The following is an 18,000-nucleotide window of genomic DNA, read 5'->3' as shown; positions in this document are numbered from 1 at the left end:
GATTAGAGAGAAACTCATCTAATAAGATTTCCTCTGCAATCTGAGAAGGCTATCGTTGTTAAGGCATGATTTGGTGGCTTTGTTTCGCTTTATTTCATCATTATTCAGCCTCTAAACATAAAACATTCCTCATTCATACTCCCAAAAAACTCTTTGAAAGAGACAGATGACCTTGAGCGCACACATTTTATAATGTTAATGTATAGGTAAGACTGTGTGGACACAGGGCAGCATTATTCTAAACAGCTGATGCATAGAGGACACATGGTTTGCACATAAACCAGCATAGAGCAGGAGCAGGCCTGACTCAGCGCCTCTGCATCGCTCTGCACATATAGTTTCCGTGAGCAGAGAGAAAGGCAGATAAAGAACAAACTACAATGCAAAGTCACTGCGACCGACAATGCATGGCATTCCTACGGGATGAAGGTTTTGACAATCAAGGGAGGCGTGGGGGAGAGAACAACATGTCAGGTATTTCTGAGCAGATGACAGAGAGCGGGAGGAGGGGGGGTGATGGATTTGCTGGAATGGCAGCCTTGTGTTACGTAACCTCTCGGGAGGTGATGTAAGCTCGGAGGAGTTTCAGCCTCTCCCTCTAATCATGAAACAGGCCTTTGTCTCGCTTTGATAGACAGGTTCCTGGCCACCACGTCTCCGCGGTGCAGTCGAGGCCTGCCCGGGTCCTCCTGAGCACCTGGCACAAATGCGCCCTTCGTGACACACATATTGGGCCGCGCAGAGGAGAAACATCGAGAGTAATCACCGTGGCCCTAATCATGATCCTCGGGAAAAACAGGAATCTCTCTCTGACCCATAAATACGGAGACATACATTTCAAAGGAAAATGATTGGGACTGACGCCGTGCCTGGAAAGTCCTTCACATCTGTGCTAAAAACTGCAAGTTTGAGCAACATCCATGCGTCTTGTAAGGAGCATCAATATGCAAAGAACACCCTCTTTGAATGCGAACGTTAGCGCTTGTGTATGTGCGCGTCCACGCAGGTTTAATAATGGCATGGGACAATGATGAAAGCGTTTTCAGGGGGGGGGGGGGGGGGGGGGGGAAGACCTGCGCGAGCGTCACCTCGGTGTGATTTAATAACCCGCGCTCCGGCATAAACAGCGTCCAATTACGCCAGCGCGTGTCCCGTTAATGATGGAGAGACGAGGTGGGGGGGAGGGGGGTGGAGAGGGAAAAGGAGGGGGTGGCCTTTTTAACGATAGCGTGGGGGGGGGGGGGGGGGGGGGGGGCTGTGAGGAGCGGAGAATGACGGGCGGCAGCTACAAAGTGCTCTAATTAGCATGATAATGATCTGCCATTAGAGTCCGCTGTGCTCTACAGCTGAGCACTACCCGAGAGAGATAGAGCGCGGGAGCGAGACGGGGAGAATAAAGAGAGAGAGAGAGAGTGAAATAGAGGCAGAGAAAGAGCCCCCCTGCCCATCCCCCTGGGGTGGGCAGGGGGATGATAAAAAGCAAAGACAAGAATAGAGGTCAGGATGGGAAAGGTGGCTGGATGACAGCAGATTGTGGGTCAGGAGGACCAGGAAGAGCAGAAATAAGAAGGAGGGATTGGGTGATTAACAGACAGGGAAAAGGATGAGGTCATTCTCCCGTGACAGGAATAGCAGAAAGAAGCTGCAGAGGGATGGGCTAACTGAAGGACGGATAGAGAGACCGGCAAACACAGAGGGGATTTTGAGAGGACAACAGTGAGCTTAGAGCAAGAGTGGAAGCCTGGAAGTGGCAGAGAGAAAAGACCATCGCAGACGGTCAAAGATTCGATCTCTCGGCCTCGGTTCGGCCCTCCCTCCAGCGCCACTCTGAAGTCAAGAATGAGGCTGGGATGAAAGAAGCCTTAATTGAAGTGCTCGGTAGGAGACGGGAGAGAACTGCAGGGACCCGTCTGTGCGGGTTAGCGCTCAACTTTGACAAAGCAAGATCCTACTGCTGAGTGACAGATCAAGATCTACCTGTTCAACCACTCAGACAGGGACAGGACAACCCCAGAGACAGAAAGGGAGGAGGAGACGACACAAAGACCAGGAGGAGCAGGGTGTGTGTGTATGTGTGTGGTGTGTCTCACCAGATGCGCTGATGTCAAAGTTAAAAGGGAACGAGACTAAGGCTACATCCACACTAATAGGTTTCCGTTTAAAGCCGGGGTTTTGAAACGATCTATGTCCACACGGGCGTTTCAGCATCGTTGTCGAAATGCTTACCGTCCATAATAGCACATCTGGAAATGAATATCACGTGACTATTCACGTACAATAATGTGGGCGCCGGTGTAAACAGGAAGTAAATGGTTGCTTAGTTACAGAAAATACGTACTATTATAGAAATCTTTCATAATAAAAGGTTCAGTGCTTGATACTTAAGATCTTCCTCCATATACTAAAACTGACAAATTTCGTGAAAAAATATCTTTCAAACGTTAGTTGCAAGGCTGCAGGTCTTGCTCTGTCTCTCTAAAACACACATCAAATTTACTTAAAATAAATTTGGTCAACAGGCGTCTCACTCATTTCCTCTCGGTTTCCTTGTCTGTTTTCACACTCGTAGCTCTGCTGGTGGCTGAAGTCACAGTCATACTGGAGAGTATTTATGCTTTTGTTCATTTACAGTTTCTTTGTGAACTTTGCAGTAGTTGTGCAGACCAAAATAAGCATTGATAAGAGAAGGCCAGTCCTCCGTTTTGTGTCCATCACCCTCCTCAAAGCGGCAAACCGAGACTTCAAACGTCCACTTCGCAGGGATTATAATGTCGTCAAAATGCTCACAATGACAATGCTAACATAAAGATATTTAGCAGGTATAACGTTTCCAATGTTTGGTGAGTTACCACGCAAACATTTGCTCATAAGCACTAAACAATAAGTACAGCTGAGACTGATCGGGATATCATTAGTAAGTGTTTTGACCTGATGATGGCCCTGGATAGAAATGTCAGGGAAAGTTATTAGAATTCATCCTGAGGGGAACATGAGTGTGACCCAAATTTCACAGCAATCCATCTATTCCTGTCATCTCTCTACTTTGAGCTATCTAGGCAAAGGCACGGAATTCCCCCAAAAGAAGCCAAAAAGGTCACCTGTGACTTTTTTAAGATACATCTTCTTGGAACCATGAATGTCTATGCAAAGTCTTATGCAAGTCCATTTAGTAGATGAACTTTTGGTGGCACTAGAGGAGAAGTCTGTTGAGTACTAAGTCATTAAAATTCATCCTCTTGACACCATGAATGTCTGTATTAAATGTCACGGCAATCCTTCCAATAGTTGCCAAGACATGTCACTAAAAACCAGAAATGTCAACCTCATGGAAAAGTCAGGGGGTCACCAAAAGTCATTAGGATTCATCCTCTGTGGACCAAGATTTCATCCAATCACAGTTGAGGTATTTCAACCCGAGACCAAAGTGCTTGACCGACTTTACCATCCCTGAGCAGCCCTGCTAATTATAAGCTTTCATTTGTCATTCTCTCAGCTTCTCGGTGCCTTGTCTGACCGCGGACCCATGCAAACACCGACGGGGACCTCTAAGAGCGGTGACTCAGCTAAGCTCGAGTGCTTCCAATTGCTGACTCAACCCCTGAAATTCTGCACCTCCGTCACAAAACGCTGTCCTCTGCTTTTCAGTCTCCTTCCTCTCCCATCCGCTTTCACACCGACCTCCTCCGCGGAGCCCCCCCCCCCCCCCGCTCTGTCCTGTCTGCGCCGCTTCGCTGAACTCTGATGAAGACACACTGCGGGGGAGTGGGCAGAGACGAGGGCAATCTATTTCGCTCGCTCTGCTCTCTCTCGCTCTCTCCCCGGTCCTGCTATGCCGCCCCTCTTTCCTTCCCCTGCTGAGTAATTCCCCGTCTCTCTAACTGCACCCCCGTATGTCTCCCCTCCCGCCTTTTCCACTTCTCACCTTTAACGCTAAAACCTCTGCTCTCCTGCGCCCTTTCCCCGGCGAGCTGTCGGCGGCGCGTGTGTTTTTTTTTCTTTTCCTTGACGGGAGCTGCCGTGGCCTCTAATCTCTCGTCTGGTTTGATGTAATTAGAGCTAATGAAGATTCCCTGATCCTCTGAGCGACTCGTCCCCCTGGGCCACGACAGCGTGGAAAACTAGAAAGAGCCGGGGAGCAGAGGAGCACTGATAAAAGAGACACAGGCTCGTTTAGCGCAGCTGATAGCTATGTGTTGTTCTGCATGTGTGTGTGCGGGAGTGTGTGTTTGCTTATTTGTTTAGAAAGATTGATTCCCTGCTGATGCTGCGAGCAGCAACGCGATTACCTTGGCTCATGGCAAAGTGTTGTTGTGTGCACGTCTGTGTGTGTGTGTGTGTGTGTGTGTGTGGCTAAGCGTCTGTGCCGGGGGATTGGCAGAGCCCTGGCAGACTTAGGGCCAGTTGCAGAAAGCAGTAGACAGGCATAATCCTTCATAGCCCTCCTAAACACTTAAATACACAGTGTAGCAACTCCCCTAAATCTGACAAGGCAGAGACAAGCACATCCACATGTGTGCGCACACACATACTCACTCACGCACGCACACATGTGCGCACACACGTGCGCACACACATCATGGCCTTACACCAAGAGGGAAAAAACCCCGAAGCTCCCCTGACATGCAACCCTTCACATTTCACCGCAGAGACAGCCCCCCCCCCCCCCCCCCCCCCCATCACCACCAGTGGAAGGGACGCTTTGATGCCGGCGCTGAAAGGGTCTACTTACATCCCAAATCTCCAGGCTACGTGATCGTCTGTGATCCAGCTGGGGAAAGAGAGAGAGAGCGATGAGGGGGTTACAAAGGAAAGGGAGCGTGTGAGCGGAAGAGAGACTTGTGTGACTGCAGAGGGGGGGGGGGGGGGGGGGGGGCTGTGCAGCTGTAGCTATTAATAAGCCGAGAGTGGAAAGAGAGAGCCGAGCCCGGAGATTAAGGGCTCTGTCCCAATTCTCATTCCGCCGCCTCCTCTCCTCTCCTCGGCCTCCCCCCCCTCCCTTCCTTACTCCTTTAACCACCCTCCAAACAAATGATGCCTTTCCCATTCACCACCGAGGACTGGAGAGTCTGAGGCGGAGTTTTACTCTTCAAAGATGTGCTGATAATTGCCAATTTTTGATCACATAGAATCTTATGCGAGAGGGAGCCTGTCTGCAGCTGGAACGAGGCCAGCGCTGTGGCCCCTCGTTGAAAGGAAAAGGCATTTAACAGAAAATCCGCCGTGGCTTGATGGAAAAAAAACTTTTAAAAAACGATGCTGTACTCACCACCAGGCTCCCGCGGGGCCGTAGTAACCCTTTAGCAGGGGTAAGGAGGCCATGACCAGAGGAACCCCCCACGCCATCAGATGGTACAACCTGATAAAAGGCAGACATTTATTTGATTATACGCACCGAGACCAGGCGAGCTTTGCCCCTGAGAAAAAGAAAAAGAAAACACTCATGACTAAATCGATTCGTTCCTTCTTCGGTTTGTCCCTTTGTTGGCGCTCACATCGGGGTCGTTTTTCAGGTACGGCCCAATTGTGACATAAACCATAATTACCCTCACTGTTGCGCAAAAACATGATTTACAGAGGATATGTCCGCACCAAAACCACAAACAGGATGCAGATTCTCACCCGGTGGGTGCTAGTGGCCAAAACATTTGTGGACGAAGCTGCCTTACCTCGAATTAGCACAGATTTTAAAATGAAACCGGTTGAGAGAGCTGGAGAGGCTCATACGATCAATGAAAAAATAACATGAATCAGTGACGGCTTCTAAGAAATCTCAATCTCTGAACTTCGCGCGCTGTGTGTGTGTGTGTGTGTGTGTGTGTGTGTGTGTGTCAGACAGATGAGGTGTGCGCTCCAGTGTCTTGGGCGTCAGTGTGGGTGTCGATACTTTATAGAGCGCACAGTGTCGCCCGGTCAATAGAGTGGAAGTCCTGCCCTGACTTGTTCCAAGTGTGGTCAATCGAGCGGTTGCTGACACGCACTCAATCCCTCTCGGGCTTGTACGGCGCACGCACGCCCCCACACACACACACCTTCTCACTCTGATTTCACCGGGGCACGCTGTATCTCCCCTCTCTGCCCTCATGTGATGGACAGCGGAGTGTGTGGGAGGTGATGGAGAACGTGAGACGGCCGGTGGTTAAAATAGAGCTGAATTGTGGGTGGGAAAGAGACATAGGAGACGTATACATTCATAAAGAGAGAGAGAGAGAGAGAGAGAGTTTAGATCGAAAACGAGAGGGAGTGTGCGTAAGAGGGAGAACAAGGAAGAACGGGGGGGGAAATGGTTGAAGCGCTAAAAAAAAAAAAGAGAGCAACTGAGCGAGTAAAGGAGCAAAAAAGAGAGAGAGCAAGGGAGAGAGAAAGAGAAAGAAACACATCGAGAAAGAGAGAGAGAGAGAGAAAGAGAAAGAGAGAAAGAGAAAGAGAGAGAAAGGCTGTGTGGTGGTGGGAGGAGAGATATAAATGCTGAAATCAGTGCTGCCAGTCCGTGGTGTGACGATTGGTGCAGGGAGGGGGTGTGGGGGGGCTTGTCAGGAAATCAATGTCGAGAGCTCGCAGACCCCGCAGACGCACACACACGCGCTGCCTGCAGCACACACACCACACACTCGCAGCACGAGAGGGAGATGACGAGGTCCGGGGCTGCGCGCAACATGGGCTTAATGAGGCACAGCAGGGCCGCTATGCGCTCTGTATTTCACACACCTGCACGCACACACACACACACACCCACACACACATAAGCTCATATAGAAATCTCTCTCGGGGCTCAATCTCATCCCCCCCACATCCAGTTTGCCAGAATCCGTCCTTCAAACGCACATTAACGACGCACGCACACGCGCGTGCACAAACACACTTCCCGTCCTCTCGTGCATCCACTTCAATCACTCTTAGATCATCCAGCCTCCGTTCTCCATCTCCTCTGGCGATTTGTTCATTCATAAACCATCACGCTGTGCCGTCACTCTGTGCGTGTGTGTGTGTGTGTGTGTGTGTGTGTGTGTGTGTGAGTGAGGTTGGGTGAAGGGGCTGAGGGGTAGCCTAATTGTGCATGCATGCAGAGCCTCATACCCGCCTGCCGAAATGCATGCGGCTTATCTATGCGCAGTGAATGCACGACAACTCCCCTGACGCCCCGTCCTCACGTTGCTCTATAACCTATTAAGCGCCGAGTTTTTTTTCCCCCTGTGTGATCGGCGCGACGCAGAAACACAGACGCATCCTCCACCCGCCTGGTCCCTCTGGACCCATGAGATGGCGTGCAGCTGACAAGGCTCTGGAGCGAGCTGATTTTGCACCCAACCCCCCACCCCCCCGCCCCTCCCAACCCAGCACCCCTTTCCCTGCGCCCCATAAAGCCGTCTCCCTTTGAGTTATAACACCATTATATCGTCTGGCTTATTGCTAATCAATGCAGGGAAACTCCCATGGGGGAGAGGGGGGGCGGGGGGTTGCACCTTTTTTTCCGGCCTAACCCCCTCACACAAGGATGGGTGGAAGGGGTGGGCGTACCTATACGCGCATCTGCGGGACACAACCACGGAACAATCGACTTGCAAAACAGAGTTCCCGCTTACTTGTTAAAGGTATTTTTTTTATGCGTGTTTGTGTCACAGACCTCCACGCGAGGCATGGAAAATGAGAAAAATATCTCTCACACCCACACAAGCAAATTCACACTCGCGCTGCGGAGAGAGCTCATGGGAGTTTGAGCGACAGAAACGTAGAGCCGCAGAGCGTGAAGATTGGTGCGCACGCAAACGCGCACACTTAACGGCTGACACTCACTCCCTTTTCAATTAGAGCGTCGGCTGGAACAGAAAGGGGGAGGAGGAGGAGGGAGGAAGAGGGGGGGAGGGAGGGGGCTGTCAATGCTCCGTGGGGAGACACATGCTCTGGCAGCCCAAACATATGCACGCGCGCACACACACACACACACACACACGCACACACGCACACACGCACACAGGTAAACGATGGCAACAAGAGACAAACACACATTCATAGGAAGACACAGAGGTGGACGTAGAGACGGAAAACGACCCGTTTGTGCACGCGAGGGACGGATACGCGATATAATTTGTTGATTAAACGATTAGGTGGATCGTCAGAAAACCAATCGGCAACTATATTGATAATCAATTAAACATGCGAGTCATTTAGAAGCCTATCACTATCTGGCTCTAGCTTTTCCAATGTACGGGTCTATTTATTTTCTCAGATTCAAAACATTGTTGGTTAATAACTTTTGGACAGAACATAAAAAAAGAAAAACACTGAAGAACATAATCAGTAAATCAACCAATTGATAAAATGAATAATTATCAGCTGCAGCATTAAGTGACCTACTCACATCTCATATCTGTTGGTGCTGATTTCTCGCACCAGGTTGAGGTACAGGTTCACTGTGATGAGACAAACCCAGGCCAAGGCACTCCAGTCTGTAGAGACACAAACAACAAGGTCAAATTACAACAAAGCCCCCCCCCCCCCCAACTCCACCACACAGCATGCTACTGTGTGTGCGTAAACACACACGTGTGCGTACGAGTGCACGCGTGTGTGCACGCTTGTGTTCCCCTTTTTGATAAATGAAGGCCCATTCCGCAATAATATGAGGGAAACCTGTGGCTTAGGGTGATGGATGAGAGGGGGGAGCTCGGAGAGAGATAATGATGAACTGTGGAAAAGCGCAGGGAGATAAGCAGAGGTGGGGGCGAGGGGGGAGTGGACCAGAGCGGGAAATGCAAAGGAACCGAGAGGAATAGAAGAAATGAAGAAAATGGAGAGGAAGGCGAAGTCAGCAGAGGGGAAAAAATGAATACATTTCACGGAGACAAGGAAGAGAAGAGTCGAGAAAGATTCCTTCCTTTTTTTTTTTGCCCTCGTATTCAGACCTTTTCCTTTCCGTGCGTGTGTCTGTATGTGTGTTGTTTTTTGCATTTCTGTTGACAGGACAGGCAATGATGGATTATCTGAGCAACATACTCAGCTTACTCAGGCCATGTCCACACTACTCCGTTTCCATTTGAAAACGCATATGTTTTGCTATGTTTACACTGAGCGTCCACACTACGCCGGCGTTTGGAAACGCTCCCGAGGACCGATAAGTTTGAAAACTCTGGGGTTGCGTCTTCGTGTGGACGACGTAAACTCATAAGTTTGGAAACGATGACGCCCACACCTGCTTTCGCTACTTGATTGGTTCTTAGCAGTCATGACGTGTCCTTCCCTGATTCGTCACACCCCTATCACGTGACCGTTTCCCAAAAAAATCATAAACAACAACATTGATTACCGATGGACTACCAGGTTAATTTAACATGGACAACTGATTCCAGGTGTTGCTGACCTTGTTGTCTTTACTAGCAGCTGTTGTTCAGTTAAAATCTGCATTATTACGGAGGAAGCAGCTGTTAATGGAGCGATCAGTGAGCGGCGTGTCCAGCGGCGTTATCAGACCTACGGAGCGGCGGCGGCGGCTATTTGAAGTCACGGTTAGCGGCTTTAGGGAGGGTGATTGACACAAAACAGAGGACTTTCCTGTCCTTATTAATGCTTATTTTGTTCTGCACAACTATTGTGAAGTCCACATACAAACTATAAAGGAACAAAAGCAGTAATGCTCTCCAGAAGGACAGAAACTTCAGCCACCAGCAGAGCTACGAGTGAGAACAGACAACAACGAAACCGAGGGAACGAGTGAGAAACGTGTGTTGACCATATTTATGGACCCATAATCTAGTAAACGTTTACGCGTAAGTGTTGATTTTAAAGTAAGTTTGATGTGTGAGAGAGAGATAGAGAAAGACCTGCAGCGCTGTAACTAAGTCTGAAAAATAAAACTTCGAAAACTTTCCACGAAATGTGTTTGAGTTCATAGAGGAAGATTTTAGAGAAGATTTTAAGTATCAAACACAACCTTTCATTATTAAAGACTACTTTATTACTCTGTCGTATTTTTTTAACTAAGCAACCAATCTACTTCCTGTTTTCACCGGAACCAACCCACATACCCAGTGTACGTGAATAGTCACGTGATATTCGTTTTCAGGCGTTTTAGTCTGGACGGAGATCATTTAGAAATGATGCTGAAACGCCATGTGGACAGAGATCGTTTTAGTGTGGATGTAGCCTCAGTTTCACACAACCCCCCCCCATACACAAAACTCACATACCTTCCACACTAAAGCGATGTTTAGGAATAGTGTGCCGTGACTAAGAAAGAAGGAGGCCGGCTGTCTATGTCATTATCACAATAAAGCACCGTCACAACGCGTCTTACATAACCCAACAGCAAGCCCAAGCTTCGCTTCTTTTTTAAACTCCCGCTCGGCTTCACCGACATGTCCCGACGTTGGCCCCCTGCTACCACCTCCCTCCGTTTCAAACACATTTCAGAACATTTTTTATGGGTTAGAGTTAAAAGCGGAGCTGTGCGTTACGCGGCTCCCACCGGACTCAGCGCTTCGCGACAGAACAAAGTGCCCCGCTCAGCTGCTGTTTATGTGCGGCCGTTTGTCCTGAGCGCGAGGGATCCTCGTTGATAAACCGAGGTGACAAGGCACCAGCCCCCGCAGCACTAACTCACTGCCCATTACCCTGTATCCGTCTCTGAGTGTGTGTGTGTATGTGTGTGTGTGTGTCGGCCTCTAAGGACCATAAAAACAAGCGTGGTGGAGTGTTTGTATTAGCAGCCAGTCCTAACTAAGAATCCGTATGCTAATCGAGGCTAAAGGAGCTGCAGTTGCAACAAATGCCAGCAAATAAATGTGCACACGATCCCGCCTCATCGGTCCAAATCACAAAGAAATCTTCCCACTAACCCCAAATTGAGAACCTGCAGATGCGCCCAATTAACCCAGATGAAATGCTGGAGTCATGAACCATCGTTACAGGAGATAGCAATGAGCCAATAACTGCAGAATGTGGCGCTTGACTCCCACGTACAGGTGTGGTATTCTTGGTATGGTTGTGTGGATACTAATTGTGATGTGCAAATTTATTCGAAGCGTTAACACCCTTGACAACTGTAGTATATGGCAAGTACATATCCTCCCTGTTTTTTGTGTTTTTTTTGGAGAACTTTGGGAGAGGATGCTGAGTTGACTAAATGAATCTAAGCAAAGGCTAGGAAAGGCTTTTACACATGTAAAACAGTCCCTGCATTAAAATGATGACCATACCATGAGAAGGAATACCCATAAAGTCACTGTTAAATGCAACAGAATTCATGTAATCATATATAAGTTTTGAGCCTCTATCTCCACCAGACACAACTCTCTCACGTCGCATTTCAAGCTTGATGAGCCGGAGCAATCAGTGTCAAGGGATATTTTGTTCTCAAGCCAAAACAATGAAATGACATTAAAAATATATATATTTTTCCACTGTGATATATGAGCTCCTGAGCAGATGTCTTTGTGGAATCTTTACTCCACCTCTATTGTTAACAGGGAGCCAGTGAGTAGTTCATCAAGTTTTGTCTTACCAAAGTAAGTTAGCCAGCAGGCCTGGAAGTCACACAGAGCCCCCTCTGGATGTGCATCACCCTGGGGAAGGAAGAAAGAACAGCGCAGGGAAACGTTTTCACAAAACGACCAAAAAAATAGAAAAATGAAAAAAGCCTCTGCCATGTGGGCGTTCAGTGAAACTGACTCGAGTAACTCACCATGACATATGCTACGCTGTCGAAGAAGGCGGCTACTGTCAGGCTGAGAATCATCTTCTGTGCAGTGAAAATGAGAGGGAGACGTGAAAAAGGGGTTCTCCAACTAAACACCCCGATTCTGAATACGCCGGCGCATTAATATTCACGTAGAGAGAGAAAGGGCAAATTATGGATCAAATGATCACTGATGTGGCTGACGTCCCCGGTGACAACTGAAAATATCACAGGGTGGAGGGGAGAGGCTCCGTGAATTCTTCTACATAAACATGAAATTCATTCTATTGCATATGAAACAAACCAATAATCTGTGTGCTGCAGAATCTAAAGAGGCTGCGCTGCATGCCAGCCGTCAGTCTTACGCTGACTTCGCCTGCAGAAGTGGTTACAAACTGTGGCAGGGCGCGCGCGCGCACACACGCACACGCACACACACACACACACACCCCTTTATTAATTTGTCCAGCAATGACCCTGCCAAGGCTACAGAGAAGGGGGAGGGGGAGGCGGAAAAAGCCTTAAAGAGAGAGCATTAAAGACCATTGACTGACGGATAACCTTTGAGAGGGGACGGAGGTAAGGAGAGGGTTTAAGTTGTGCGAGAGGAGCAGGGGGGGAGGAGGAGGTGAAGTCACTCTGTGTGACCTGGTCCAGAGGTAATAGGATCCATCAGAGCCCCACGTTAAGCTGTCATTAGCTTCAGATTAGAAGGATAGCGTGGAGCGTTGCTGAACCTGACAGACCGGCTTCCACAACAACGCTCAGGCTGCACACTCACACAAAACACCGCGAACTGACACTGATCTGTTTTAGACATCTGAAACGATTTTGGATGAAATTAAACATAGCCATGTGGAAGAAAGAAAAGAGCATTGAACTAATAATATTCGGTGCATCGTCAGACCTTAAGTATAACGCAAACCTCCTCATGTAGAGAGGGGAAAAAGACAGCCGCCATTATCACAGAACCACCATCAGTCAATTAACTCCACAATTGATTCGTCTGTGCAATTTTAATTGGGTTCAATTATGCAAAGATTTGCCGTGGCTAATTGAACATATTTCCGGTGGCAATGAAGCAAACAGATATGGTGGGGGAGTGGGGGGGGGCGAGGGAGTCATAACATACTGTACATTGTGGTGCGAATTTACCTGAGCCAGAGAGTGATACCTGCGAAGCAGCCAGATCACAAAGAGCATGAAAATGCTGTGGAGAGAGAGAAGAAAGACGACAGTGAGAATGGCAACAACTTGAACAGGACAGGTCCTTAGTTGCTCTATCGATGACATAATGTCTTAATGCACATAAATACATCATAGCAACTCCTAGCTCTGTCGTTTAGACCGAAACCTGCAGAAACCTGCAGAAACCCTGCCAAAGACCTGCTCAGCAGCATTTGAAGGAGTGAGGTCCTCAGCCAAAAACGCAACCACCACAGCTTAACGTTAAGATGCAGTTCATCGAAATGCCACTAGATGCCACCTCACAAGTCACAATCAAATACTGCAACAAACAGGAAAAACCTCCAATGCCTTCTTTGGAATAATAAATGTGTTTTTCCCAGAAGCGATTAGGGACCAACCATATTCATTTGCCTTGTTTGTTTCTAAAAAGTGTTGTTTGATTAAAGCGATAAGTCATTCTAGTCTATAGCCATGGGCCTGGCTTTGAGATTAATCATTTAGTTCCATCACAAAGCAATATGTTACATACAATTCACTTTTCATGAGAAGTATAGACACCGCAGAGCACAACTTCTAAAATGAACACACAGTAGAATCAACCCATCTTAGACACAGGCTCAACAGGCCTACTGTAAAATGTTGAATTAGTTTGCACAGGTTAAAGGTGCCCTGTGGAGTTTTCTTGTAAACAAACTAAAGTTCAGTTTACATTCAGTCCTCGAGGTCTAACAAATGTGTCGAGTGCACTTCCTTCCCCAATAAAACATTTGCAAAAGCCGATTTTTACGTATTTTCAATTCCCCATAAAAAAGCAGGGACCCAGTCATCAAAAAACGCCTCCATGGCGCTACTCGAGATCTAAAACTCTACAGGGAACCTTTAATATTATAGTTAACTCTTCCACCACCTAGATATCATAACCAATTATAAATACAACTCAGCCAAATATATATATATCGGTGGCTCCCCAAAGCTATGAACAGTTAAACTATCCGGTGTGAAATAAAAGTCAAGGATTCAAAACAAATAATTTGAGGAAATATTTACCATCCTACTAAGGAGAAGGTTCCTGTGGCTCGTTTTACCCTTAAAATCACCACCTGTAAATCAGAAACAATTCCTTACTACTGTGCAGTATATGGCTCACATCTATGAATGATAAATAAACAATAATGCACTTAAGTGTAGAGTTGACATATGCATTTCTTACAATATTTTTGTTTAAGTAAAGCGTTGCGCAAACTTCCTGAGAAGTGCAACACAAATACAGTGCTGCCATTATTCTAATCATAAGCTTAGAAACGACTGTGTTGAGGAGACTTCTATTTGTTCCAGCATGCCTGTTTGTGTGCAAACGTGTGTGACTAAAGGAAGTATAATAACATGTTGTTTGCGTACACTTCCAGAGGATCCGAGTTCTAGGAACAACCTTAGACATCTGAGCGGTTTAGGAATGCCACCTCCACATGCGTTTGACACGTTTTAACATGTTATAAACCACAGAGCGCTGTTCAATGACAGCTGAGTGAGTTGAAAAACTGGAAGCTGACACTGTTGCGCAAAGCAAAAATGCGAAGCTGAAGCAGATATGAGAGCTACTCAGAGAGAAAACAAACGGAGGAATGAAAGGAATGAGAAGTGTGCGAGTTCGACCAAACAGCCTCGGGGAAAAATGAAGGGGCCCGGTGGAAGTCTTGCATGCAAAACAGAGCGGGACACGTTGGACAATACCACTGCTGTGGCTTTCTGCACACAGTGTCCTACACCTGTCTCCTTGGAGGCGTCACAACAAACACATGTGGCCCTGTACAGAAAACATGGCTATCTACTAGACTGCTTCTACTTCATGTATGGAAGTGGGTTTCAAGTTGTTTAATACCTTGTTTTTGCAGTAACGTGAGATCTCTGGATACACTAGACAGAAAAAGAGAGATTTTTTTTTCTTTGAAGTCTTTTACCGTTTTATTACTGTTTTAATTACATTCCAACGATGGCTCCCAGTACGGAACTGTAGGAGTGTTAAAAGACTGCCTTTTCCTTCAAATTGTCTTATAAATAGTGCACGAGTGATCTTGCTTTTTGAAAAGTTTATTATGCTATTATTGGGACGTGGATTTCCCTCCTTATGCTATGCAAGTCACACAAACATTTTTCATCCCTACTTCATACCGAATAAAAAGTCGCAATAAACTTCAGCTCACTTCCAATGAGTAAAGTAATTCAGGCTGCAATCAACGATGATTTACTCATGATTAATCTGTCAAATATTTGATTAAACTATTAATCATCATGATTAATCATCTGCCCTATGTGAAGTCATAAAATCATTTGTTTGTTTGACCGACAAACCCTAAAAATGATCACAAAGACAAACAAAAGAAGAAAAACAAGTCAAGGAAATGTTTGCTTTTGTGAAAAGCAAACATTGAAAAATGACTTCAATGATAAGTCGATTATCAAATTATTGCAGATTCTTTTTCTGTTTGATTTATCGGGATTAATTCCCAAAAAGCACAAGTAAGCCTATAGAGTATGAATCTAGGACAGTACAGATTTATGAGCATGTTATACTTTGCTATCGCAGCAACAATTAGGCACTGAATCATTACTAAAATTCTGTTGCTCAACTGACAAAAGAGGATGATGCAAGGAACAAAACTGACTGCACGAACACATGAATAGTGAATAGGATGGGAGAATTATGGGGAATGAATGAATGAATACTAGGTTTGTTCTCTTTTGAAGCTTGATACCAAACTCAAACCGGTATAGCTGGCTTGCTCACTGTGAGCCGTCTGTATCTGGGTTAGAAAGTTAGTGTGTGGGACACTGTGATCCATCGCTTGCAATTATGAGCGATTGCTTGTCGTCAGAGGAGAGATTTGGGCTCAACGCAAGACAGCATTAGTGCAGCATTCTTAATTAGGCCAAGAGAGTGGACGATGACCTGGAGCCTAGAGCTGCTGACACGAGAAAGTTTCACCTTCTCACATTAACACGAACGCACCAGAGACAATTAGTTGTTTCTTGAACTAATCTGCCCGTATGCCAGCCTTGGTTCAGCGACAAGTTACAACTGATCCAAGCCGGGTGTTTCCTAACGAGGTTATTCTGAAGATTTTCTTCTGAAGACAGGTTTATTGTCATCTCCTATACAAATCCTTAGGGTGTGTACTCAATGCCACAACCGCGTGTTGATTCAATGGAATGTAATTTGCAGGCACGTTTGTGAAGGTCGTGATGTGCAATTGTTTGTGCTTGATACTTTGCCAGAGAGGTGTTGTTTCAAGTTTTCCAGTCTATGTTTTATTGGACTGCAGTATGACGTACATTGTTCAAGTGCTACAGGAACAACTCACAGTTAAATGCTATCAAAGACAACTACATTATATTCATTTGGCTGATGTTTTGGTCGAACGCAACTTACAATATGTGCATTCAAACTCAGCTAGACGTCATCAGTGCTTGGAGATATATATAATATAACATATATATAATAGTTAGTATTAATATCCGGGTCACTGAATTAGACAAAGTAGAAGTATTAAGATCCTTAACTTTAGTAAGAGTAGCAATGGCACACTATAATACAAGTCCTGCTTCCAAAATGTTACTTAGGTGGAGAAGTATAGCAGTATTATCAGAACAAAATACTTAAAGCACCGAAAGTAAAAGTACTCAATGGTCCCTGTCCATATGTTATATTATGATGTAACTGGATCATTATTGTTGATGTTAGCAATACTTGAATGTTGAACAAGGCTGGGAAGATATTAACTGCTTTACATACTGCTGGGAAGTTTAATCTACAACAATGGATTTTATGATTGCAGATTTAGTTTGTAAAATCTTGATCTGCAAAGCAGTTAGTAAGTTTATTTAACTAAAAATATTAAGTCAGCTAAACGTAGTAGAGTAAAAAAGTACATTTCCCTCAGACATGTATTGAAGCAAAGGTATAAAATAGCACACAGTAAAATGTAAATACTCAAGTAAAGTACAAGCAATTCAGTAAAGGACACGAATACGTGTATTTAGTGACTTTCCACCACTGATGTTATTGTGCTATTATTGTTGTACTTCTCTCCTTCACGTTCAGCGAACTGACACAACAGGCTCGCGTTATCGTCTCAAGATAAGAAACTCTGCTTGTCTTTGTTCATATTATCCACAACAGACTCGTTCCGCCTGCATGTCTGACGCGTGAATGTAAAACAACGTTGATAAACGCTTTTTCGTTGAGCAAAGTTAACAACAGCTTACGTTAAAAGACTCAAAGCTGGTAATGCTCAGGCAGGTTAGCTTTAGTTAGCTCGTCAGACACAACAGAGTAATGTGTGCGCTCCATTAGCAAGTGAGCCAGTTAAGCTAGTTGTGGAGGATGTTTTAATTAGTTGCGCTACAACGCTAATATTCAAAAGGCCAATTAATGCAGCTAGTTAGCATGTTAAATGACTGGCAGCTCAGTTGTACCGTTAGAGTTTAGTATTGAGAACCATGCAGGTGTCAGGCATTCATACATCAACGTATCGAATAGTTAATCAATTAATCAATCAGTTCTAATACAAAATTACCAAACCCTTAACAAGCTAACTGTGCCACGTTATGTAGCAAACTAGCTAATTAACGTTAGCTTAAAAAAAGCGAATACTGAGTTTACCGTTAGCTACTTACGCATTGATAGTCGTCTGAATCTGTATTAACAAATACGCAGCGTGATTCGTTACTCGTTGACTTTGGGTTTTGACTGTCCATTTTGAAACAACGTGTAATTTAGATGGTTTAGCATCAATTTGTTTTTGTTTTGCTGTAGCTTTCTCTTGTACTTCCTGTTTCTACCGTGCGCTCAAAGGGACAAAAAGCACCTCGGACCGTTCTGAGTTAGGTCGTCGAAAGGGGCCAGATGTTAGTCAAAACTTGGGCTTGTATATTTAAACTCTGCTTTAAAACGTTTGTATTCATTTTAAATCTCACTGCATATGTGTTGTACTTTACTTCAACAAAAATAAACAACTATAAGTTGTTGGGAAATCCCCTCCCAGAGGCTATTTGTAGGGTGTTTTATGTGGATTTTTTAGGGGGATTTTACCATCATTCAGTAGTGAAACTAAATACATTTACTTGTTTTTTTTAGGTACTTTGCT

At 45.8% G+C, this 18,000-nt stretch overlaps 1 protein-coding gene across 2 annotated transcripts in view; it reads right to left on the bottom strand.

Moving 5' to 3' along the window:
- The window catches only part of LOC142938575 (cyclic AMP receptor-like protein A), a 53,340-nt gene extending 35,649 nt beyond the window's left edge, over positions 1-17,691 (bottom strand). Inside the window, exons 1-9 of one of the 2 annotated variants that reach the window (XM_076081854.1) lie at positions 17,531-17,666; positions 14,736-14,770; positions 13,904-13,956; positions 12,824-12,878; positions 11,675-11,731; positions 11,495-11,555; positions 8,357-8,444; positions 5,267-5,356; positions 4,730-4,768 (exon numbers count right to left, since the gene is read on the bottom strand). In XM_076081854.1, the coding sequence (XP_075937969.1) occupies positions 4,730-4,768; positions 5,267-5,356; positions 8,357-8,444; positions 11,495-11,555; positions 11,675-11,731; positions 12,824-12,878; positions 13,904-13,956; positions 14,736-14,770; positions 17,531-17,534 (482 nt within the window). In that variant the 5' untranslated portion in view covers positions 17,535-17,666. Of the gene's footprint in view, positions 1-4,729; positions 4,769-5,266; positions 5,357-8,356; positions 8,445-11,494; positions 11,556-11,674; positions 11,732-12,823; positions 12,879-13,903; positions 13,957-14,735; positions 14,771-17,530 lie in introns of both variants that reach the window. The other variant, XM_076081853.1, reaches the window with a different exon arrangement.
- Between the last annotated feature and the right edge of the window lie 309 nt (positions 17,692-18,000).

Source organism: Anarhichas minor, unplaced genomic scaffold, assembly GCF_050575085.1.
Source record: "Anarhichas minor isolate MPS153535 unplaced genomic scaffold, ASM5057508v1 ptg000087l, whole genome shotgun sequence".
Classification (NCBI taxonomy): domain Eukaryota; kingdom Metazoa; phylum Chordata; class Actinopteri; order Perciformes; family Anarhichadidae; genus Anarhichas; species Anarhichas minor.
Note: the sequence above shows the minus strand (reverse complement) of the source record. Positions and strands in the feature narration are given on the sequence as shown.